The sequence below is a fragment of the Manis javanica genome, chromosome 2 (genome assembly GCF_040802235.1).
Source record: "Manis javanica isolate MJ-LG chromosome 2, MJ_LKY, whole genome shotgun sequence".
Classification (NCBI taxonomy): Eukaryota; Metazoa; Chordata; class Mammalia; order Pholidota; family Manidae; genus Manis; species Manis javanica.
In genome coordinates, this window is record NC_133157.1 from 196,181,032 (window position 1) to 196,208,506 (window position 27,475).

General features: G+C 33.2%; 1 protein-coding gene across 5 annotated transcripts in view; it reads right to left on the bottom strand.

The window, feature by feature from the left end:
* Positions 1-27,475, bottom strand: part of CSMD3 (CUB and Sushi multiple domains 3) — a 1,174,595-nt gene that overhangs the window by 738,117 nt on the left and 409,003 nt on the right. For all 5 annotated transcript variants that reach the window (XM_073229983.1, XM_073229982.1, XM_073229981.1 and 2 more), the window contains exon 6: positions 22,216-22,328. In XM_073229983.1, coding sequence (XP_073086084.1) covers positions 22,216-22,328 — 113 coding nt within the window. The remainder of the gene's footprint in view (positions 1-22,215; positions 22,329-27,475) is intronic.

Here is a 27,475-nt window from a genome sequence, read left to right on the forward strand (position 1 = left end):
CTGAATTTGTTCTTTGGAGAAGTGTCTGTTCAGATCCTCTGCCTGTTTTTGATTGGGTTGTCTTTTGGGTGTTGAGGTGTGTAAGCTCTTTATATATTTTAGATGTTAACCCCTTATCAGATAAGTCCTTTATGAATACATTCTCCTATATTGTAGGATGCTTTTTGTTCTACTGATGGTTTCCTTTGCTGTACAGAAGATTTTTTGTTTGATGTAATCCTATTTGTTCATTATTGCTTTTGTTCTCCTTGCTGAAGGAGATGTGTTCAGGAAAAAGTTGCACATGTTTATATTCAAGATATTTTTGCCTATTTCCTTCTATGAGTTTTATGGATTCACGAGTTACATTCAGTACTTTGACCATTTTGAGTTTACTTTTGAGTACAGTTAGACAGTAATCCAGTTTCATTCTCTTACATTTAGCTGCCCAGTTCTGCCAACCAAACACCATTTGTTGAAGAGGCTGTCACTTCCCCATTATATATTCATGGCTCCTTTATCATATATTAATTGGCCAGGTGTGTGTGGGTTTACACCTGGGCTCTTTATCCTGTTCTACAGATCTATAGGTCTGTTCTTGTGCCAGTACCAAAGTGTTTTGATTACTGTGGCTTTGCAGTACAGCTTGAAGTTAAGAAGCATAATCCCCCCAGCTTTGTTCTTCCTTATTAGGATCACTTTGCTATTTAGGGTCTTTTTTGTTTCCATATGAATTTTAGAACTATTAGTTCTAGTTCATTGAAGAATGCTGTTGGTGTTTTGATAGGGATTGCATTGAATCTATAGATTGCTTTAAGCAGGATGGCCATTTTGACAATATTAATTCTTCCTATCCATGAGCATGGGATGAGTTTCCATTTGTTAGTGACCTCTTTAATTTCTCTTAAGAGTGTCTCATAGTTTTCAGGGTATAGGTCTTTCACTTCCTTGGTTAGGTTTATTCCTAGGTATTTTATCTTTTTGATGCAATTGTGAAAGGAATTGTTTTCCTGATTTCTCTTTCTGCTAGTTCATCATTAGTGTATAGGAATGCAACAGATTTCTGTGTATTAATTTTGAATTATGCAACTTTGTTGAATACAGATATTAGTTCTAGTAGTTTTGGGATGAATTATTTAGGGTTCTCTATGTACAATATCATGTCATCTGCAGACAGTGACTATTTAACTTCTTCTTTACCAATATGGATGCCTTTTATGTATTTGTATTGTCTGATTGCCATGACTGGACCTCCAGTACTATGTGAAATAAAAGTCGGGAGAGTGGGCATCCTTGTCTTGTTCCCAATCTTAGAGGAAAAATTTTCAGTCTGTCTCTATTAATTATGATGTTCACTGTGGGTTTGTTGTATATGGCCTTTATTATGTTGAGGTATTTGCCCTCTATACCCATTTTGTTGAGAGCTTTTATAAGGAATGAACGTTGAATTTTTTCAAATGCTTTCTCAGCATCTATTGAGATTATCATGTCATTTTTGTCCTTCTTTTTGTTGATGTGGTGTATGTTGTTGATGGATTTTCAGATATTGTACCATCCTTGAGTCCGTGGGATAAATCCTACTTGATCATGAGGGATGAACTTTTGATGTATTTTTAAATTCGGTTTGCTAATATTTTGTTCAGTATTTTTGTGTCTGTGTTCATCAGGTATACTGCTCTATAATTTTCTTTTTTTTGTGGTGTCTTTGCCTGGGTTTAGTATTAGAGTAACTCTGGACTCATAGAATGAGTTCAGAAGTATTCCCTCCTCCTCTACTTTTTGGAACTTTAAGGAGGATGGGCACTAGGTCTTCTCTAATGTTTGATAAAATTCAACTGTAAAGTCATCTGGTCCAGAAGTTTTGTTCTCAGGTAGTTTTTTTGGATTACCAATTCAATTTAATTGTTGGTAATTGGTCTGTTTAGATTTCCTGTTTCCTCCTGGGTCATTCTTATAAGATTGTACTTTTCTAGAAAGTGGTCCGTTTCTTCTAGCTTATCCCGTTTGTTACCATATGATATTTCATAGTATTCTCTAATAATTATTTGTATTTCTGTGGTGTCTGTAGTGATTTATCCATTCTCATTTCTGATTCTGTTTATGTGTGTACACTCTCATTTTTTTCTTGTTAAGTATGTCTAGGAGTTTATCTATTTTGTTTATTTTCTCAAAGAACACTGATTCTTTCTATTGTTTTATTCCTCTCAATTTTACTTATTTCTTCCCTGCTCTTTATTATGTCCCTCCTTCTACTGACTTTGGACCTTATTTTTTCCTTTTTCTAGTTTCATTAATTGTGAGTTTAGACTGTTTATTTGGGATTGTTCCACTTTTTTGAGGTAAGCCTGTATGGAAATATACTTTCCTTTTAGAGCTTCCTTTACTGCATCTCACAGGTCTATGGCTGCTGAGTTGTTTTAATTTGTCTCCATATATTGTTTGATTTCTGTTTTTATTTGGTCACTGATGCACTGATTATTTAAGAACATGTTGTTAAGCTTCCATGTGTTTGTGGACTTTTAATCTTTGAATAATTTATTTCTAATTTCATATTTTTGTTGTCTGAAATGCTGGTTGGCACAATTTCTATCTTTTGAATTTACTGAGGGTCTTTTTGTGACCTAGCATGTGATCTATTCTGAAAAATGTTCCATGTACACTTGAGAAGAATGTGTATCCTGTTGCTTTTGAATGAAGTGTTCTGTAGATCTCTGTTAGGTCCATCTGTTTACTGCAGAGGGGGACCTCAGGGCTGCATTGACAGCCAGGAGGAGAGAGCATCCTAAGCTCCTGAGAATTCCCAACCTGCTGTGCTGAGTGTGCTGGGATGATTTTGTCCACTTGCCCTTTCTCCTGAGCAGTGAGCTCTGTGTAATATTTGCCCCTTAGAGCCCTTCTCACTGTTAGGAAATCTTCAAAGTGCCCACCTTTCTTTTGTCCTGGGGAGCAGGTTGTGCATACCTGTTCTCCACAAATGGCTGTAATCTGTTTCTCCAAGTATTCTGCTGTCTTTGCTTTCCAACACTATTAATCTCCAGAGCACCGTGTAATGTGGGTTCGTGTTCCTGGAGCAGATCTCCAGCGGTAGGTCTTTAGTAGTCCTGGGCTTTTACTCCCTCCCACTCTGTTTCTCTTCCTCCTGCTTGTGAGCTCCGGCAGGGGGAGGGCTTGGGTCCCTTCAGATCATGGCTTTGGTACTTTATCCTTTTCTGTAAGGTTTTCTCTTTTCCCCAGTTTGTTCTGCAGTCTTCAGGTTGTTGTTTCAGGATTACTTGTATTTGATGTATTTTGTGTTATATGTGGTTTTGGGAGGAGGTTCCTGCACTTCTCATGCTGTCATCTTTTTCCTGACATCTTAATTTTTTTAAATGATGAAATGTGTGACTCTTTTCAAACTGAAAAACAGACTTTAGTTCAGCAATTATTCCTTGAGAATGATTTAAATAAAGAAGCATTTTGAAGACATATTTATTTCCTTTTACTTCACATTATCCTGGGAAATCACCTTCCTCTTATCAAAGATAAACAAGGAAACATCTACAAAATCTATTTTTACTTTCCTGCTTCCTATTTTACCTCAAAGATGATTATTAGGTTTCTGTCACTAAAATGACCTTTATTTTACCAAATCCCATTCTATGCTAATTTACTCATTTGAAAATACTTACTGTGACTTATCACATGTCAAGAATTTCTCTAGTGACTCTCTATATAACAGTATAGAAAATAGTCATTTATCTCTGTCTTTAGGAAGCTTATATTCAGATGATCAATAGCACTATAAGGAAAAATAACTCAAGGGCAGGAAGACTGAATTTTAAAAAGGGTGATACAGAAGGCCCCACTGAGAAAGTGAGATTTAAGTGAAGCTACGAAGTACATCAGAGATTGCACTACATAAATACCTGAGAGAGGAATTTCCCAAAGAAAGTGAATACAAAGGCCCTCCTACATAGCAACTATGACACTTTGAGAACCATCAAGGATAACACTGCAGCAAGAGGAGTGAAGGAGGAAGGAGTGAAGCTGGTAAGGTAAGAAGACTAATCATACAAGTAAATTATGTAAGTTTTAACTCCAATTGAGACAGAACCATTAAGGGTCCAGAGCTGAGTAATGACACTACCAGCTTAGATTTTGAAAATATTATTTTGGCTATTTTATTTCTAACAGGCTATTAAGACCAACAATGGAAGTAGGAGGCCTTTTAGGAAGAAATTGCAGTGATTTGAAGCATGAAGACTGGCTGGTGATTGCAGTGGAGGTGAAAGTAAATTACATTATGGATATTTTAGAAGGAGAGCTGATCATGACTTCCTAATATGAAAAGTGAGAAAAAAAATTAGGAGTCAAGGGTGATTTCAATGAACTATTATTCCTGAATAACTGGAAAAGAAGAATTTTCATTTGCAGATATAAGAGACTTGAAGGAACAGAGTGTGTGAGAAAATATGAGTTCAGTTATGCAGATGTTCAGTTTGAGAAGCATATTAGAAATTGTAGTGGAGATGTTGTACAGGTACTTGCATATGTCAAACTGGTATTCAAGACAAAAGATCTGAGCTGGAGTTACAACGTCAGGAGTCATAAGCACAGACTATTTAAAGCCATGGGACATTATGAGATGACCAAAGAACTTCAGGCAAAAGCCTCAATGCAGATCAGAAATCTCAGAAGAAGCCAATGAAGAAGACTAAGGAAGAATCACCAGGGAGGTAGGCGCAAAGAGGAAAGGAGCAGCCTAGAGGCCAAATGCAGAATGAGTTTTAGTATAAAGGGGAGAATCAACTATATCAAATTTTCTTAACAGGTTAAATCATACAAAAATTGAGAAATGGTGACCTCCACTTATCACAGGGGTAGAGACTGACCGGAAGTGATCTAAGAGAGAATGAGAAGAGAAGAAATGAACATAATGAATACTTTTAAAATATATATTAAGAATTTAATGTAAAGGACAGCAGAAAAATTTTCAAAGCTTCATACATTGACCACTCCTTTCTCCTTGAAATGTTCTGTTTTCTGGGCTTTTACAAAACTACACTTTTAAAGTGTTCCAACTAAATTTACTGATACTTGGTAGATTCTTTTCCATCTTTTGTTGGTTACTTCTTCTACTTAAAATTTAAATAGTGAGTTTCTCAGGACCTAATCCTGGGGTATCTTTGACTTGGCACTTCTGTGTCTTTTGGGAGAACTCATCAAATCCCATGCATTTAAATGCCCTCTTTATGTGCTGAATCTCCAATGAAAATCCAGTTTAGAACTTGAGAATTCCAGACATAGATAGCTACTTCCTTCTTTACATATCTATATGATTATTTCTGTGATGACACAAATATAACAGGTCTCAAAGAGAATTTTTTTCTGTCTTTCCATTATAAACCATTTTGTCCTTAAAGTCCATTATATCTTACCAAGGAAATTTTAGAAATCATCAATAATTTTTTCCTCATATCAGCATCAAATTAATCAGTATAGCCTATCAATTTCAACTCAAATCTCTATCAAATCTGCCTTCCTTTAATTTCCACCTCCTTATCCTAATTCAGACAATCATTTTTTTCCCCACTAGGATGGTGCAACACAACCATTTTTAGCACTTTCATGCTTGTCCCTCCATAGCACTTTTTCTGCAAAGATGTGGAAGAAAACAAATCTCAAGCATTAAATCATATTGCCTCTCCTACTCAAAATCATTCTATGTATCCCTTATCACTGCCTAATAGCATGATTCTACAACATTACTTCAGGTCATTCACTTAATTCTGCTAATTGTAAGGCCCCCTTTCTTTTTCCCTGCCCTTATCCCTCCCTTCCCACCCATCCTGTCCAGTCCCTTTCCCTTTGGTAACCGTTAGTCCACTCTTGGGTTCTGTGATTCTGCTGCTGTTTTGAGGGGACCTAGAGCATCTGAAAGGAGAAAGCAGCATTTCTCTTTTCTCCATAGTCTGCATAGTCCATGAATCATAAAAAGCACCATTCACAAATTAGTTGACCCTTGAACAACATTGGTTTGAACTGCATGGGCTAACTTACATGTAGATATTTTTCTCAATAAATATATTAGGAAATATTTTTGGAGATTTGCAATGAACTGAAAAAAAATAATTTTCTCTAGCTTACTTTACTGTAACACTACAACATATAATATAAACAACACAAAATATGTGTTAATCTACTGTTTATGTTACAAGGAAGGCTTCCAATCAACAGTCCATTAGTAGTTAACTATTTGGGTAGTCAAAAGTTATCTGTGGATTTTCAAATGTGCAGGGGCCCTAAACCTGTGTCAGCACCCCTAAATGTTGCTTGGCTTAAGGGTCAAATATATATTTAAGTTATTTTGTATTTTATTTATATTTTTTTCACTTGTTTTTAAAACATTGTTTCAAGAACTGTCTTTGTAAAAACAAAAAAATAAATGCTCACTCACAGAGGCAGAAAAACGTGGAATCAGAACTAAGAGCCTTCTTTAATGAGGCAACCAACTTTAATTAAAAAGAAATTCTGAAATAATCGCTTGGACCTAAATGCCTGTGTTTGCTCAAGTATCATATTGAATTTACCTTTGCTGTTTTGATGAGAAATTTGGAGGTCAGAATTAGATAGTTTAAGAAAGACTCAATTAGTTCTTTAAAAAGTTTGGGCTAAAGGTCTGAAAAAAGATTAATTTGACTAGGTTATACCTTTTATCATGTATTATACATCTTGTTTCTTATGTTTCCTGACATTTATTGTAAAGAGATATTAACTTTCCTGTTGACTTGTTTTACTAGGGAACATGTCATTACTCATCTGACATCTACCACGTTTGAACTCAGTGTTTATATGGATTTCCAGTTTGTGAAAAATGTTTAAAAGACTATGTGAGGTTGTAAACCATGGTCTGAGAAATAGTGAGATCTCAGACCACGTTATTGTATTAAACTTAATATAGAAATTAACTTGTGCCAACATTACTAATTTTTCCTTGTTTGCTTATTTTTCTTAATATATTTGTTCTTCAAAAGGTTGATCCTGTATTTAACTATTTTACCCTATAAAAATCAGAGTAATCTATGGCATTTTAGCAAACACTTTAGCAGTGTTATTTTCTGTAGTATTTTAGTAAGTGTGGTTTTCCTCTTAGTTAACCTAAAAAATGGGTAATATTAATTTTATTTAGAAATGAGAATAAACTATTAGAATAATTGGAACACCTTTGCAGTAATATTTCATGAATTAATAAAAACTAAACTGGGCTCTGAGGAAATAGAACAAGGTAACAGAGAGGCAAGAAAAGAAAAAATTAAGGACTGAATTATTTAGAGAGGTGTTTTTAGGTAAGAAAATGCAGAAAAAGGGGAATGTAGGAACAAATGGGTAAAATAAGATTTGCTGCCCTACCATGATGAGCATTTCATAATGTATGCAGTTGTCAAACCACTATGCTGTACATCTGAAATGTAATATTGTATTTCAACTATATATCAAGAAGTAAATAAATAAGCAAAATTTGACTCTTGACATTCTGATTTCAGAAACACTATTTACGACTATGCTATAGAAACCAGTGTACTATTATCTTCAAATTATGTCACATAAGAAACTATATTTCAATAAAATATAAAAAAGTATGTCATGTAAGTACAGCCTTGACAATATATCTCTAACACTTCTGTGAAGACAGTGGCCTCAGGAGATATAAAATATTTATTTTCCAACTAATACACTTAAGTTGTCCCCACCTTGCCCCCCCAAAAAAACAGGTAAAAACTAATGACAGAAACACACTGTACAAATACAACTTATTTTGAAAGGGACATCACTTTTTGTTCTTTTTGGTTATGATGACATCTTTTTGATTAAAGAGGCCCTCGGGTATAGACATTTTTGTAAAGTTTTCTATTAAGTTAAAAGAGTGAAAGTTGTACCACCTTTAAAATGTGCTTTTCTCTAAGTACCCACAAGATACTAAGGAATAAAATCCTCTTGCAGGGTATGAAACAAATTGGTCCCCTTCAGATTCAGATTGACTTTGTCCTACAGCCCTACTTATCATTTAATTAAATGGGAATGCATTATGCAGAACTATTAACTCTTATAGCAAAAGAAGCAAAGAAATGCAGCATAAAAATACATTATAAATTATACAGAAAGAATCCTTGCAGGAAATTAAGAAGACTGCATGGTTATCTATACAAAAAAAGTATATTAAAATGCACTCAACATCCAAAGGGAAAACAGGAGAGCAACTAAACAAGCTGTTCAACAATATATAGGAAGGCTTAAAATATTGGGCCCTTTGCAAAATAACATGGTCATATAAAAGGACCTTGACTTCATTTCCTTACCTCTAGTCAGCAGTTACGGAAGATCATTCAATTTCAGAACATTGAGCACTAGATTTAGTTAGTGTCTTTTTATCAAGGTAAATTAATAGCTGTAAAATATTATAATCCAATGGAAAAAGTTAAAAATTAAAATCTGTCATCAAGAAATAACTTTAGTTTATCAATTACTTTGCAGAATTTTAGAGAAAGGAGGTAAATAAATTAGACACCAAACTTTTTATTTACTGATCATTAGTAGTTGGCAATATTTGTTAAGTATGTTTGAAAGATTTAAATAATTTAATAATAAAATTGCTGAACATTTTTAATAATGTTACAATAAATTTGGTGCCCTGCTTAAATCTTCAAGAATGAGTAATTTTACTTGCATCAAATGATACCTATCTAGTGATCTATCTCTGTATCTACCCAATGATACCTATCTATCTATCTATGTATCTATCAAGAGAGATTGAGATGAAGAGATGGACAAAATAAACCCTCGAATCACAATATGAGAGGCAGATTGTTGGAAGACAAAATTTACAACTAAATAACACAAAGATACAAACCATACATAAAGATATTATACCAAGTATTACAAATGATAAGTATAGTTCCCATGGGCTATTAAATATTCTGGCAAGGATAAAGACTAATTTCAGCAAGTGCGTAAATATTTCCATATGTGTACAGTGTGTGTACCAAGAGGTGAGAATAGGGCTTTTCCTCATTCAGTTTCAATGGAAGGATTGATTTAGTAGATTTCAAGATATTTAAATGAATGTATGACAGAAGAGAGAAAGAGATTGATTAAATTGTTTCCTCTGAGAGAGCCCTTATAGGTCTGTTAGTACCCCTCCCAGAGCTTTTCTGAGTGTGCAGTGGAAGAATGATCCCTAGTTTATGGAGGTGGGCTCCTATGGGATCACTCAGTTGTCAGATTTGTTTCATGTAGCTGGCATACAAAAAAGATTGGGGTCTGTTCATTTCTGAGAAAGCCAAAGTCAAACTCACACATGAATAAGGTAAAACTGATATCTGTTGAGGAAATCCAGAGAATAAGAGAGAAAAGAGAGCGTCTGTTGAGATAAGTCTGAGTTTTGTGAGCAAGGATTTTTGTTTCCTGTTTCACCAAGGATGATCATGGACGTTAAGGAGACTGAGAATGGTATCATCTCAGAACCTGTCCAATTAGGCTACCTGAGTGAAAAATACTTCAGTAGAAGGTGGCTGGGGTATTAAATGTCTGGTGAGCAACTGAGGCAAGTGTTCTTTTAGAATACAGATGCATCCCCATGGGAAAAGGAACCAAAGAAGGGAAAGGCCCAGTTGAAATCACTGGAAAGGCCTCCAAACTGTCCACGAGAGAGTCAGCCTCAGTATCAGAACTAGAAAAATGTATCTATCACAGGACTTAGGTCCAGGCTTTCCCCTTTACCTCTTCTCCAAGGTACCTCTGTTTGACCTCAGAGAAACCTAAAACAGAAGCAAGTAAAAGTTAAGAAGGAGGAGCAAAATACAAAGTGGAGAGACTATAAGAGACCACCTCAAAACTCTCCTTCCTTTACCCAAGGGCCTGGCTAATAAGATCTGGGACAGGATGAGGGGAAGGGTAACTTGATATCCAACCAAATTAGTATTTTGATTAACATCTGTGGCTTGGTATACTAGTTATAGAATTGAAAATGTGTTTATAGTTTTATTGGTCAAATCGTATCCCTCCAAAATTCCTCTGTTGAACCTAATCTCCCCAGTTCTTCAAAATGTGACTATTTAAAGACAAATTATTTAAAGAGGTAGTTAAGTTAAAATGAGTTCTTTAGGGTGGGCTCTAAGCCAATATGACTGACATTCTTATACAAAGAGGAAACCTGGGCGTGAAGAGACAGACACCAGGCATGGGTGCAGCAGCAAAAGCCATGAGGACACAGCAAGAACTAACTCACCAGTTTAATGTGACCATGAGACCTGAGTTTTCATCCTGGGGAGATGTATATTGAGGTATCTTCCTTCCATAAAACTGGTATTATTTATTATAATTTGTTAGTATATCTAACTATGAAAACTAAAAGAAATTTGAGGCTTTTCTTAAAACTGAACACGCACTTGTGGTATTTTGCTTTTTGCATACTTTTACCATACTTTCTGACTCAAAGAGTGAGTACATGCATCAGGAAAATGAAACATCACAGAATGTATAAAATCAGGTCTGTGGTAGATAATCAGAATATAATGAAGGTCATCCCATTTCTTAAACATGAGTTCTCAAAATACCTGTGCTGCAAGTGTGACACAGTGGGCGTGCGTTTAAGAGCACCGAAAATAAAAGAGAGAGAATTGGTTTTCAAACAAATTAATTCTTCTAAAAGTTTTTAAAAGGGGAAAATTATAATTTTTTGACTTTTGTATTATGTATTTATTTTAAATTGTATGTGGTCAGAAGGAGAATCATAATTTTAAATTAATTATAGATTCTAAAGTCCTCAAATAGGCAGATTTTGCAGTACAATAATTATACACAATAAATCACAAAGAGTATACAACAAAAAGCTGAGAAACAATGAGAAAAACTATGCTCTGTCATATTCTCTTAGTGAATTTATTATGACTTTGAACAAATTTCTTACTTTTTTAAAACTGGAGAGCACTAATTTAGATGCCATAGAGGGCCACTAACCTTACCTGCTGAGCATACTCCGATATGGTAGCCACTAGCAGCTCTTGAGCATTTGAAATGTAGCTAGTGAGAATGAAGAACTTAATTTTTTATTTCATTTAATAATTATTATTTTTTATTTAAATTTATAAGTAAGCAGCACAAAAATTATTCCATGAAATGAAACTTTATGGTTTGGGTAGACTATATTTCTGTTATCTACCCAACTGTTGCATTGTGTAAGATATAATATTGCTATGAAATGTGTTGGAAGCATACACTAATGTAATATTAAAATTTGTTTCTTTGAGTATCTTATGCAGACAGTAAGGATTACAGTTAAACCAAATAAATCAAAATTGATAATAAATGGAAATTCTTATTTTAAATTATAAGTAAATTATTCTTCTAGTCTACCAAAAAACATCAACTCTTCCCAATGAAAATGCAATATCCAGTATGAGTTGTGCTATGAATATAAAATATACATTTAGATTTTTGAGACTTAATTGAAAAAATATAATGCAAAGTATATTAATATTTTTATATTGTGTTGAACTGTTAATATTTTAAACATATTAATTAAATATAATTAAAATTAACTTAACCTACTTTATGTGGCTACAAGAAAATTTAAAGTTATGTATCTATAAAATATGTATTTTTATATGTATATATGTATATGTATGTACATGTGTTGTATGTGTATGTGTGTATATATATATATACACATATATATATATATATGTATTATACAGGTACATACCACTGTGAAGGTGAGCTCTCATCAGAGCAACTTTTTTGAGTTACTGGCATTAGGAGCAATAGATTAAACCAAAGAATTTTATATCTGGAAAGAGGTCTATTGTTCTATTATTCAATGACCTTGTGGTCCTGAGATATTAAGGAATCCATTCAAGTTTATAGAGTGAAGTATGTGCCCAGATCTACCAAACTCTAGCCCAGATCTCTTTCCAGAACAATGTGTGCTAAGTAAAATTTATTCCTGATAATCTCTACCTCTGTATTTTTCTGATCTTAGTCTTTTTCTGATTTATTGTCACTTCTTATTTAAATATCTGTCTTGAACGACAGGTTACTGGCTTTCTATTACACTGATAAACAAGAAAAATAAGTATTTGCTTGGAAATTTGACAGAAGTGCATGACCACAAAATCTGTAGGCTCATGTTAATTGTGGCTTCTAAACATGCTTGTTCTATTTTCTGTAAGAAGGGAGGATATAAAACAATACAAGGTTGTGTTCTTGTTAGTCAATAATACTGTGTTTTACTTTGACCTTTTCCAACTAAAGTGCACTGGGTATTAAGAAACTATTGCCTTTCCTAATAAGGGTTTTATACTTCTTTCACCTTGAACTACTTTATAGCTACAGAATCCTTGTGTTTTCAATAATAGTCAGTAGTACCTGATCTAATAAAAGGCAAGTAAACCTGTAACAGCAGATGGTTTTATTGCTATATACATACAGTAGCAAGGAATATATTCTGAGGCTAGCTAACTGCTTAATTTATAAGACGTTTGTCTGTTAAGTATTTGATTTAGTTTAACTGGGAGTAATTTTCATTATAGTATCTACTGTATTGACACTGGTATTAAATGTATTACTGTTTTTAAATCAATAAATAAGCACTTATATAATCAAACATGAGCATTCAACAAATTACTGTGAAAGGTTGAATACTCTTATTTCAAATAATACTCCTAATACTCATAATATGATTGAATTTGCCTCCCAAGCCATTTTTAGTCAAACAATAAAGCTTCTCCTGCTGCTGTGGCTGCTAATAGTGATAACAGCTATCATTTTATGTAATGCTTACTGTGTCAGACACTATTCAGAGTGCTTTACATATATTAACTAATTTAATAATTGATATCATTGCTTTATGAACATGACACTTTTAATCAAAGACAGTATATTTCCCCAACTTTCATTTGCCTTATTCATCAAATGTGACTCTCAATGAATTTCAGCCTTTTCTAAAAATAGAGCAAAACTGTCCTGTGAACTTTCAAATTAAAGGGTAACTAAGGTGGGAGTTCATAGTAGAATTAGTCAGGCTTTAGGAGCAGAAAGCTCTAAGAGTTAAGACCTGATTCTGCTATTTTCTAATGTGTCCTTGGCATTAACATTTTTGGCAGGGCTGCAGTTAGCTCAAATGGTATGTCTGAATGCATCAAAAAAGGAAGCCCCTTTCTCTGAGTGATGCATCATCAGGCACTGGTTTAACTAGAAGCACACGGCTCCTTCTCAATATCTAGCCTGGGTGTCTTTGTGAAAGGCATGCCTGCACACTTTCCCAGGGACTTTGCTTCTTGTTTGGTAAAACAGAGATATTAATATAACCAGTGGGATATTTTGAGGATTATATGAAATAATGCACATGCAAGTATTTTGAAAACTGTGACACATACATAGGAATATATAAATTTAATCATTCTTTCAATACTTATTGGGCACCTATAATATGGTAAACTCAGGATAGAGAGAGGAAAGACACAGTCATTGTCTTTAGGGAGTTACAAATTATAAAACCAGGTAACTGTAAAACAATTCACAATCTGCTTGCTAGTAGTAGATAAAATATGAATACTGTCCATGTCTTTTAATTTGCATATATATATGCTACACTTTTAAGTGAACAATACATCTTTTTAAAGTCATTTTTGCTTCTTGCTGGTCACTTTGAAATTGTCATAAACTAGAAGGTCTGGGGTGATATTGAGAATACTGAAAAATAGCTGGTAGTGTCTAGCAAATGAAGCATGAATGTTAATCACAAAGGTACGTAGAAGGTGCCCTATTGCACTAGCTATGAACCATTCATTGTATTTATGGGATAATCCAGTAGGTCCTGAAAAAGATGAGGCAGTTTAGGAATCTGGAAGGCATGCAGGTATTCTGGGCATATGGAAGTGGCTATTTACAAGTCAGTAATATTTCAATATTTTAATCTGTATTATGTAATGGACTAACATAGTTTTATAGCACATAGTTACCATATATCCATTCTAACCTAAAACTATTATGCATTCTTTAAGACTTAAATCAGGTGTAAATTATTCTGAAAGCTTTCCTGGACCATGTATTCCCCTTCATTCTCCACATGAGCTTATATTTTCTTAACTATAATACTTCATAGATTATTCTCTCATCTTTTCATATAATATACTAGATAGGAAACTGAATTCAAGGACTATGTAAGAGCTGAACAGAGTGACTGTACAGAGTGCTCAGTAATATTTTTGACGAACAAAATTGGATGGATGGATAATGGATAAATGCAGGATTACAAAAGTGTGTAGTACATCTCAATGGGGGCTTTAATCCAAAAATTACTTCAGCTTCACAAAACATTAGCAATTTGCCTGCCTCATTTATAGCTTTAGTTAATCAAATAATTGAAGAAAATATCAGCTTAGATAAAGATACATTTATTGTCAGATAATGTCAATCCTTTCTATCATACCTTACAGGATCATTTTCCAAAATATGTCCTGAGGAATAGCAATTCCAAAATAAGTTAAAAAGGGCTTATCTGCATAAATAAAATAATTCAGTTTCCCAGTATTTCCAAAGGTTGTTGAGCCATAAAATTGACTCTTGTGTGACCCCTGCCCATAGCCACACAACTCTATCCTTAAGGGAATTACTAAATTCACAGTATGTTTACCATTTGAATAAACTTTTCCTAAATTGTCTCTGGCTATTTCTGTATATCTGTGAATTTGAATTAAACTGCTTAGGGATTTTAATTTCATGATGTCATTTTCAAATGGTATGGTAAAATTGCCATAGACATTAAATAAAATGGACAAAAGTAAGGTTCACAAGCATTATTGCTTCAGATTCCATTTTCATAGTGATATGTAAGAATCAATCATAGACAGTATGTCTAACTGCTTGTACCTGTTATGTTTGATCAAACCATTTGGAGGTAATTTTTTGCAATTATTGAATCATTACTAAAAACAAAATTACTTGTTCAGTATATGTCATCTCAACAGAATTTATAAAACACTGAATTTTTTTTGTTAAACACCAACTTAATTATCTTAATTATATACTCATACTTTGGTGATGTAGGAAAACTGTCCTAGAGAGATAGCAAGTGAGTATTTAAGATTTCTTAATGTGACTAAAGCTTTATCATATATATTCATTAAAAATGAGTAATAAATGGAACAATATTGAATTACCAAGATGTACTAACACAAAACAATAGTAATTTTTGTAATCTACAAGATATACTTTGAAATGTAAGAAATTCACACAACCTTAAACTAATAAAATGTTATTCATGAATTTTTAAATTATAATAATTTAAAAAACTTGATAGAAATCGCATGACCTGAAAGGGAAGTACTAACTGAAAGTTTGTTGGGAAAGTAATGATAGCAAACACAGACTTAGATAGGTTTAAAAAATCAAATTGCAGGTGTAAATTCAGCTTTTAAATTATTAGATCAATACAGAATATGTAGGAAAGATAATATGCATATTTCCTTGAAGAGGTCAATTTTTCACTTAAAGTAGCTGCATTTTGAAATCTTAAGCATGTGTATTTCTTGTTTATTAATCTCATCGCTTGTGGATTTTCCATATTCTTTGAGTTCCTTGAATTCCTCTGATTTCTTAGAGTTCTTCCACAAGTTTGACTGAAAACTACATTTTGTTTAACTTTTTTTTAAAAAAAATATTAGTCTTAAGATTCATCCTTTGGTTAGAGAGATTATGACATGTACAGTTCAAATAGTTCTTTTTACAGATCAATAGACAAGTCTGGAAGACTCAGTAGTTTTTAAAAAGCTATGATTAGTGAAAACTCTAGACATGATAAAAGAAAAGCTTTCCTACCATCTGATAGGAACAGGAAGTCTAAGCTTCCCCTCTGTGTAAAAATCTCTCATGAGAGTTGAAGATTAGTGAGGGGTAGTACAAATGTGTATATAGATTTGTTAAACTCTATTTGGTAAAGGAATTAATTTTGAAATCTTACAGCATTGACTTAGAGAAAAATATAAGTACCTTAAAGATATACCCACATTCAGCAAAGCACCACACTAATATCTGTCTAGCAAGTTTTTACTTTCATACTTTGTTGAAGGAAGGGTGTTGGTTGGCAGATTGATATGGGTGCCATACCATTAACAGAGCCAGGACTCTGCCATGTGGGTATTTGTGGTTAGAGAAAAGCGGATTTATAGTAGAAAATGTGCTTTAAGAGTCTCAGTTAAAAAGTGAATGGAAGTCTCAGCAAAAGTTGTCATCGACTTGAGAAAGAACACTTAGCAAATATAAGCATTAAAGATCTTTTTTAAAAGTAGTCTATGATATTTTTTTGACTATAAGGCAGAGTCACTAGTATCAATGTTAGAGATTCAATTCTTAGAAAATAATGAAAATTTTACAACAGAATCTCTACCCAATCTTTAAAATGTTGATTTCTGTGACTATTTCTTAAGCACATACATTCATTTTCTTTATACTTTTCTGTTATACTTGGTCAAAAACTCATCATCATCTGCATTTAAGAGATCCTTTTTATTAAAATATGAATTTAGTGTTTCCAAGAGTATCTTTTTCTCATGAATGATATCCATTTATAATTCTGGGTAGTCTCGTTATTAATTCATACTGTTAACACATAACCAACATAAAAGAACTATAAAACAGAGGTGAGGTGAGATGAAGGAAATGAAATTGTTCCTAATATTCTACTTTATCTTTAAATTCTCATGTTATATAGTAAAACTACATTCTGTTGTCATATATATTCATATAGCTTAATTTCTAATTAATTAAAAATGTTTAGCGAGATAAAATATTTTACTAGAAATTGCTATGTTTGACCACAGGTAAGCAAAAATGAATCACTAGCACTGTGTTTCTGATATATAATACTTCACTCAGTTTTCTACGGTTGTGCTTCCCAGTGTAATTCCTATTTCAGGGAAATTTGAAATGAAATGACAATTAGCCTGTTTACACCCTCAATTTATGAATATAATTTGTGGCTGGGATACATATATATAAGATTGGCACATAAATGTTAAGGATGGGAATGAAAAAATATATATAGTTAGCTATGGAAAAACTTAATTCGAACATCATTATCAAGTAATATGGTAAAATGCCTTAAATGGTGTATGTCATAACCATAGAACACACATTTTCATCACAGAGGAAAACACTGTCAAGATTTTAATGGTTGTTTTAGACAGACCAATGGTTCCTTAGACCATTCTGACTACTAAATATCTTCTTTTCATTCTTTATGCTGGTTGTGTAAACACTGTACTAATTAAGATGATGAATCCCATAGACCAGACATGTTCATAAATCAAGAAGTAAAGGAAGTTTCTATTCTTTTTAATTTGGCCCCACAATAAAATTTTCTTAATACTTTCCAAAGAAAAGTAATTATTTGGCATTGAAGAAGACTTGAGGGAAAAAGATGGCAATAAAATTGAAAGGAAATAAAGTACAAAATTAGAAATTATTATCAAACACAATACATTAATGAAACTAAACTTGCCATCTCTTGAGCTAAGAATAGCTAGCTTACTTCATAAGCTTAAAATAATTCAAATACAGTACGTGAATTTTATCAGAGCATGTACACACTAAAAATTAAATACCTACAATAATATGAATGTCGGGAAAAACTGATGTCTAAGAAAATTAGAAAAATAATTGAACAGATTGCACTGATGCTTTGCTCTATTTTTAAACTTGGACTATATTTTTTATTTTTAAAATTCTGGCATAGAGAGGAAACTGCTTCTCAGTTTTACTTATAATATCCTACTTTAAAATTGAGTTAAAAGGAAAAGTGCTTTTTCTCTAGAGAAACATGGGCATTCACTATCTCTTGACAATGAGAAATATAAAACTTTGTGTTTTTCCTTTTTAGTTGTAGTTACTGGATTCATATTTTATGTTTGATCACAATTTTTAAACTATTTGTACCTCATGATGAGAAAGTATGTTTCTCACCTATTCCAGTTGGTTAATTATCTCTTTCCACTGAAACATCTTTATTCATTGCATGTCTGACTTTTACTAGAAGAAATATTAATACTTTTTGATTTTCACAACAACAATGTGCCTGGCTATTGGGATTCTTTATTGATGGGGAAACCAATTCTCAACTCAGAAAGCAATTAGTTATTTCACTATTTACCTTTATCTTCTGACCTGAAATCCTTTCCCAGATATACTATGCTACATTCCAAATAATTTTATTTATCTTTGTTCAGTAGCTATGTATATACATGTCTATCAAAATATTTCCCAATGTAAAAAATTGAGTTATTCCAAAATTATTTGTCGCTTAAATTATGTACATGTAAAATGCAAAGGGCCTCTCTGTAACTGAGGTTCATGGCAGCACATTATCAATACTTTTGAAAGGTTTGTCCATTAAAAAATGTTTTTCTTAACAAAAAGAAGCATAGCTGATCCCCTAAATATAACCTCTTCAATGACTTACGTAAAACATTTTCTTAAAAAACTGAAATATAGTGCACTACTATTGATGTATCTTTGTTAAATTGAAAATAAGCAACTATAAAATAAAATATTTTATAAAATTTTACCTGCAGAAAGAGAATCACAAAAAAAATTATGGAAGGAAAGGGAAAAATTAAATGTGATAAAATCTGTTAAGAATTTAGAAGACTATAATATGGGAATATTCATACATTTAGGTACTTAGAATTGATTAAATGTTTTAATTCCTGAATTTACATGCCAAAGACAATTTTGAGAATATCTATGGACAGAATTTTTGACAGCAGATTCAAAAAAGTGAAATATGAATATGAAATATTGAAGATGAAAATGTTATAATAATATTTCATCCCTGAATAACTGAGCCTTAGAGATAAAAAACAATACTTTCTAACAAAAAACATCACCTAGAGATAAAACTTTCTTTGGACAACTGAATGTCATCTGAAACTTCCTTCCAATTTAGAGATTAAGAAAACATGACAAAATATTCATGGAAATGGAATATAGATTTCAGTTTTATAAAAAGATCTTATGACTATAATATGGAGATTTCAACAAATAAATAAGAAAACTTGCGAACACCACAGCTACAAAAAAGTTATACTATTTATGTGTGAAGTAACACAACTCAAGTTCTCATTAGAAGAGATTTAAGGGAACTTGAATATAGGAATAACATTAAAAAACAAAGACTATGATAGCAAAATTATATTGAAATGATTTTCTTTGGGAGTTAAACATTAAAGAGGAAAGAAAACTGAAATATAGAAGAGATAATAACAGAGTTTTAGAAGAGATTTCTAGTATAAGTAAACTCAGTGGATACAAAAGAGATGCTTTCGTTTATTTTAGATAGGAGCAGACATATTTAGTTGTGGGCCCTGTAGGAGGGGAAGCATTTTCCTATCAAAAGCATTTCATTTAAATCAAGACTCAGTACTTTTGAGTTAGAATAGAACAATACTAGTTACTATCCTGTTATCTTCAACCACTTCTTAACCCTATTTAAATCATAATATCTAAACCAATAAAGAAGCTAGCCTGTAACACAACTTAAAGGAAGTTTTATTAGGGAATGCATGTTGGTGAGCCTATGTGCTTAGTCTATTAGGAGACAAATTATAAAAATAGTTAATAACACTCAGGAATGCTTAGGAGTTTGCAGTTAATTTTCATGGTATTTTATGAAGAACACAGGTTAAATAGAAATACTATGAGGGAAATAATCTGTCTAAACCTAGAATTCCATTAAAACATTAAGTGAATTCAAAATAACAGATAAATCAATAATAATTACTCAGTACTCAATAAATATTTGATCTATTAAGAAACTAAACAATACGGAGACTTGGTCGTGACTTTTGTATAATATATTCTACAAAATATTTCATCCTGAATGGTTTTAATTAAGATACCACTGAAATTAAATAGTAGCATGAAATAATCTAAAAGGCATGATTACTATTTCATACTAGGGCATGTTATTTCAGCTTGTCAGAATTATAAATTTTAAAGTTACTTATGTTAGTATATTAGAATTTTTTTAATCCAAATTTCTGTATTGGATTATAGTTTCAATAATTACTTCCTCAACTGAATTGATTTTATTCAGGTAAACTACTATTTGGAGATAATGCAATTAGAAAAACCAAGCCTTAATCAGGGTACTTTCAAAAGGATACAAATTTTCATATAACAAAACTTTTCCTTGATTTTATTGTATAATCATAGCTGCCATTTTCTTTGGCCACTTTTTCCCCTCTATATTGTACAGATACTATAGATTACACAACAAATTACCCTCTTTTGAGTTCCTTTTCCTGCTGAAAATAGAAATAATTCACATGCCATAAAACTCTTTATTTTACTACTGTGAATTAATTGATATGATATTTTTCAGTGTTGAAACAAGATGGGCAATGCTAAAAAATAGAATCAAATCTTGAAGGCACTATAAAAGTCAACTGAAGATCAGTGAATAGTATACTGAAAATAATAACTAAATACACAAATATACAAAATACAAAAATACTGGCAACTTTGCATTATTGTTTGACAGTGCAAAACTACCCAATCTAAAGATACTAGTTTCATGAAACCATCCTGCATAAAGCAAAAGAAGTACTGTTTTATTTTTAAGATAGGAGATCAATTTTTCTCCAGGTTGTGTATTAAAATAAGTGCCACTTTATTTCTACTCAGATCAGCAGAAGCCATCTGACTGAATGATTCCATGAATCTAGTAGCAAAGATCGCCACAGGAGTCAAAGGTGATAGTCTTGAATTTGTGCTGTGCCATCTGCCTTACCTCACTGCAGAGGGGAATCTGAGCCATAAAATCATGTGGTTGGAAAACTGCACAAGGGAAAGGGGTCAACCCAGAGATAAAGGGTTCCACTACAATTATTTATTTTCAATAAAAAATATCCTCTGACTTCTGAAGTGCACAAAATTTTAGAAATTGAAATTGGAAGTGTAACAAAATATCACTGAAAATTTAAAGTGACACTGAATTGGCCAAGTTACTATGCCTGGACAATTACTTTTAGTAAAATATGTAAGATAAAATTTTTAGGAATATTTAAATTCTAATTTTAAAATATAGTATTTTATGATGAATCTTATATTCTGAGAAATGTTAATAAAGTGCATAGCTTTCAGAGCATATTTGCATTAATGTTTCCATTAAAATGATCTACATTAGAAATAGAAATTATAGATTTTTCTACAGTACATTTTGACTAAAATCTTTACTTTTCAGTTACCATCTTAGGGATTTTAATTATAGTGATATGCTATTATAAATGTTAAATTATTCATCACATTAATCTGTTGCTATTGTTATGAGAAATCTTATTGACAGGACGGCTATAGAGAGGTTAGTGGTCTTGGAAATAGACATCATTGTTGAAGTTGTATTTCAGAAAACAATATGTGGCCTAAAAACACTTTAGGTATTAACTATAAGCTGCCTAAAATCACCATATTAAAATTGCAAAGTGCTTAAGATTGATCATACTAAGAGGTAACGCACTAAAAAAAAAAAAAAACAGATAAATGGAGTAATGTAACTGTGGCAGTGCTCACTATTACCTGAAAAGTAGCTGTTATGCTACTGAGAATGAGATGAGTTCTTTATGCTAGTAGTCTGAGGAAAAAGTACACTAAACCCACAAGGTATTACTGAATATTATAGAAGCTACTTTTTCATTAGCACTCTATCTTCATAATAACCTTGTTCTTAATAAACTTTTTTCAACTCAATACATCAAATACTATAACCCACTAATTCAAAATTATGCCTGTTGTAAAAATGGTATATAATAATCCTAACAAATTTAATTAAACTAGCAAAGCAAACACACTGTATGTGCGCCTATTTACAGCTGCAAGCTGTCTGTAGTGTTCTGTGGTACAGCTTTAGGGAGTACATCCAATTGCTGAAGCACTTTATTAAAGCAAAATATTACGCCTGTTTTATATTATCTTTTAGAGGATGTAATATTCCTTATTCTGAACACTGCTATAAAAATCAACTAACTTTCATATTGCAATTTACTGATGATCACATTATTGCCTCAATAAGATAACAACCATTTTTGAATATTCAACTTCCCATTTATTAATGCTAAAGATAATTTACTTCTATCACAAAATACAGTTGTCTATACCAAAATTACTTTACACATCAAAAGAGGCAGAGATATTCATTAAATATACCTTGATATGGAGCACTAAATCCACGATATCGGTGATTGCTGTCTGTAACAAAATGCAGTCTGAGCCAGTTTTTGTTGCTGATAATTGGTGGTGGTATATTCATTCCAGATAACCTGAATTATGGAAAACAACAACAAAAACATTTAAAAAGCTTTGCAACAGTAAATGTTTTCACTAAATTTGGACCTAAAACGTACTGTATACAGTATTCATGACTGCATTGTTAATATTAAGTACAAATTAAAGTTATTTGTACATAGAAAATAAACCATAGAAAGTGCAATGCTAATAAGCAAATGTTACTCAAATAAGGTTGTTTATATTAATAAAATCAACTTTAAAATACATAAAGTATTTGAGTCACCCAAATTTATTACATAGATAATAATAAATATAATGGATGCTGAATAATGTTGCTGATCTGTGTTCACCATGTATATACTGATATAGCATAGTTACAACATAGAAAGACTTCAAATAAATTGCTATACTTTTCCAACCCAGTGTATTTTTAATATTTCACATTTGATGCCAAATTTCACAATTTCATTTCAGAGGACAATCACTATTGTAATGTACTTTCACAATATTATACATTTTCATAATTAGCTCCAATTATAATATATACTTCTATAATGCATAGGAAATCTGTTGAAATTGATAGATAGAAAATGTATTTTCTATGTATATTTGGTCTCTACATATCTAGTCACAAAGGTACATTGCATAATCACCTTAAAGCAAAATTTTGAAACCATGCCCCAGATATTGATCATAGATCTGATGAAGTAACTCTCTTGTCCTATATACATTTTTAAGATTTTCATGAAACAGTGCCCTAATTTCACTCAATAAAGAAATACTACCCCTGTATACCTAAACATTTAAATTCTAGGTGTATGTTATAAAAATTTATGGTAAAATATTACCTATACCAAGACTATTACATAGTGATGGTGAGTTTTATACTAAGGATTCCTAATGATCAGTGTATGATGTATCTTTACCTTTACCATTCTTCAAAAGTTACATTTTTTTTCATCAGAAGGCAAAATAGGTGTAAGCATAGTGGTACAAGGACCCTCAGTCCAACACCTTCCCATATTACCCAAAACAACTAGGAACTTAGAGACCCAGAAACTACTTTTACTGGATGACCACCTGCCAGGTCAATGGAAATATGAATTCACCTTTATTGTAACATTGCGCTCCTAGGTGTACAAAATGGGCTTGGCAACATTACTGTGTAATATAATGTTCCTTGATTTTAACATGAACACGTTGTTTTCTATCCCAAATATTTCTCATTTATTCTCTTGCTTTGGAATGCATTTTCCTTAACTTTTCCTTATCAATGTCTTATTTTTCTTCTTTTCATATGGGGTAACTGTTTATTGGTCCAGCAGGCTCATTTTCTTAAATATCTGAATTTCATAAAGATAGGTAATATGCTTGTATAATTTTGGGACACAAGTTTAAAAGTTTTCCTTTATTATTTTCAGAAAATATGCAGGTTATATTTATTTTTGTTTTTTGATCAGTTCGGTTCAAATAACATTTCAAGGAAAAAATATTTGTATTTGGTACAATTATACTTTCAACAGAGTATCAGGGTTGAGGACAGATTTTTACTTATAATTTAGTTCTCTTAAATTCTCAGACTTGATGAACATAAATATACATTAGAGAAATTTTAAATAATTTTTACAGGCTACACTCACTACTAAACGTAATGAGAGTTTAACACATGGATGGCTATAATACACTAAAAGTACAGAGTTTGGGGAGAATCATTTAGAAGATACAATGAATGAGAAGCAACTCAACAAGGACATCAGGGAAAGAGAGAGAGGAAAGAAGATGAAACAAAATATAAAAACTTCCCATCTTTCCCAGGGACATCAAAGATAATTTCAGCAACACAGTGTAGTAAAGGCAAGTAATAACTACTGCAGACCTATAATTTGTAACCTGAATTCACCTTTGAGAATTGAGAAAAGTGGAACTGAAGATGTTAGAGATGTAGAAGCTCAAGGCACAAGATGAATGAGGTAGAGTAAATAATGGCAGTTTTAACTAAGAGGATATACCTGACAGTCTCAATGTTTCAGCTCTTGAAACACAATTGAAGTTAAGTAAGGACACTAAACTAGAAAGCAAGTGCACACCTGCACCCTTCTCCTACTAGAGAAGAAAAATACTTTAACTGACTGCAAGAGGTACATGGACTTTCCAGGCTGAGATCACTTAGTATTATTTATTATTTAAGCAATTTAAATAAAGGATATCTAGGTAATGGGACAATCTACTAAATGAATCTACATATCTCTGTACTATATTTCACATTATCAGGAGGTCTGGGGAATTGAGAATGAGAATATATGCCACCTAGATTCCATCAAACTAATTACTTTTAGAAAATTAATTTATTAAATACTAAAGAAATATAACATTGTTATCTCTAGATCATTATGGTCTGGTAGGCACATAAGGGTTGATTTAGTATAAAATCAGTGAGAATCATCTCTATAATTACGTGATTGTGTTTTCAACAGTTATTTATTGAGCTTTTACTATCTGATAAACACAAATGCTAAGGGTTGAAATATAAGTAGTAAACAAAACAGACAAGATCCATGATATTACAAAGTGAAAATAAAGAAGATAACATAAATAAATGTATTAAAAAATTTCAGATAGGTGGAGCCAAGATGGCGGCATGAGTAGCAGAAATTTCCTCCCAAAACCACATATATTTATGAAAATATAACAAAGACAACTCTTCCTAGAATAGAGACCAGAGGACACAGGACAACATCCAGACTACATCCACACCTGCGAGAACCCAGCGCCTTGTGAAGGGGGTAAGATACAAGCCCCAGCCCAGTGGGACCCAAACGCCCCTCCCCCCAGCTCCTGGTGGGAGGAGTGGAGTTGGAGCCAGGAGGGAGAGGGAGCCCAGAACTGCTGAACACCCAGCCCCAGCCATCCGGACCAGAGTGCAGACACAGTGCATGCGTGGGGTCCTGGATACTAGGGAAAGAGGGTGGCAGGACCAGTGAGCAGGTCCCTGAGGCCGGCACATGGGAACAAAGAAAAGCGAGTGGCTTTTTTTTTTCTTTTTTTTTGCGAGTGCTTTTTGGAAGTCTTAAAGGGACAGGGACCCCAATACTAGGGAAACAGGGCAGCAAGACCGGTGAGTGGGTCCCTGAGGCTGGTGCCTGAGGACAAAGAAAAGCGAGGGGCTTTTTTATTTTATTTTTTTTCTTGTTATGTTTTGTTTTGTTTTGTTTTGGCAAGTACTTTTTGGAAGAGTTAAAGGGACAGGGTGGGACACTTAGTACAGAGGCAGAAAATCTGGGGATCTCTGGGCACTCTAACTCCCTAGGCAGCTGGGAGCATGGAGGCCCCTCACGGAGATAAATAGCCTCCCGGCCACTTCCCTTCCAATGTGGCCCCACCATTTTGGAGTAGCATCCCAAGCCAGGCCATGCCCACAGCAACAGCAGAGATAAATTCCATAGCAGCCAGGCACGAATCAGAAGCCCTGTCTGCGCGCAGCTGCCCAGCACAAGCCACTAGATGTCGCTGTTCTCCCAGGAGAGGAAGGCCACAAACCAACAAGAAGGGAAGTTCTTCCAGCTGTCACTCGTCCCAGCTTTGCAAACTATTTCTATCAACATGAAAAGGCAAAATTACAGGCAAACCATGATCACAGAGACAACACCAGAAAAGGAGACAGACCTAACCAGTCTTCCTGAAAAAGAATTCAAAATAAAAATCATAAACATGCTGACAGAGATGCAGAGAAATATGCAAGAGCAATGGGATGAAGTCTGGAGGGAGATCACAGATGCCAATAAGGAGACTACAGAAGTGAAACAAACTCTGGAAGGATTTATAAGCAGAAGGGATAAGATGCAGGAGGTCATTGATGGAATAGAAATCAGAGAACAGGAATGCATAGAAGCTGACATAGAGAGAGATAAAAGGATCTCCAGTATTGAAACAATGTTAACAGAACTGTGTGACCAATCCAAAAGGAACAATATGCATATTATAGGGGTACCAGAAGAAGAGAGAGAGAAAAGGATAGAAAGTGTCTTTGAAGAAATAATTGCTGAAAACTTCCCCAAACTGGGGGAGGAAATAATCAAACAGACCACAGAAATACACAGAACTCCCAACAGAAAGGACCCAATGAGGACAACAACAACACAGATAATAATTAAAATGGCAAAGATCAAGCACAAGGAAAGAGTCTTAAAGGCAGCTAGACAGAAAAAGATCACCTATAAAGGAAAACCCATCAGACTATCATCAGGCTTCTCGGCAGAAACCTTACAGTCCAGAAGAGAATGGCATGATATATTTAATGCAATGAAACAGAAGGGCCTTGAACCAAGGATACTGTATCCAGCATGATTATCATTTAAATATGATGGAGAGATTAAACAATTCCCAGACAAGCAAAAGCGCAGGGAATTTGCCTCCCACAAACCACCTCTAGAGGGCATCTTACAGGGACTTCTCTAAATGGGAGCACTCCTAAAAAGAGCACAGAACAAAACACCCAACATATGAAGAATGGAGGAGGAGGAATAAGAAGGGAGAGAAGAAAAGAATCTCCAGACAGTATATATAAGAGCTCAAAAAGCAAGCTAAGGTATGTAGTAAGATACTAAAGAGGCTAACTTTGAATCTTTGGTAAACATGAATTTAAAGCCTGAAATGGCAATAAGTACACACCTATCGATAATCACCCTAAATGTAAATGGTCTGAATGCACCAATCATAAGACATAGAGTCACTAAATGGATAAAAAAACAAGACCCATCTATATGCTGCTTACAAGAGACTCACCTCAAACCCAAAGACATGCACAGACTAAAAGTCAAGGGATGGAAAAACATATTTCAGGCAAACAATAGGGAGAAAAAAGCAGGAATTGCACTACTAGTATCACACAAAATAGACTTCAAAACAAAGAAAGTAACAAGAGATAAAGAAGGACACTAAATAATGATAACGGGCTCAGTTCAACAAGAGGATATAACCATTATAAATATATATGCACCCAACACAGGAGCACCAGCATATGTGAAATAAATCCTAACAGAACTAAAGGGGGAAATAGACTGCAATGCATTCATTTTAGGACACTTCAACATGCCACTCACCCCAAAGGATAGATTCTCTGGGCAGAAAATATGTAAGGACATGGAGGTACTGAACAACACAGTAGAAGAGATGGACCTAA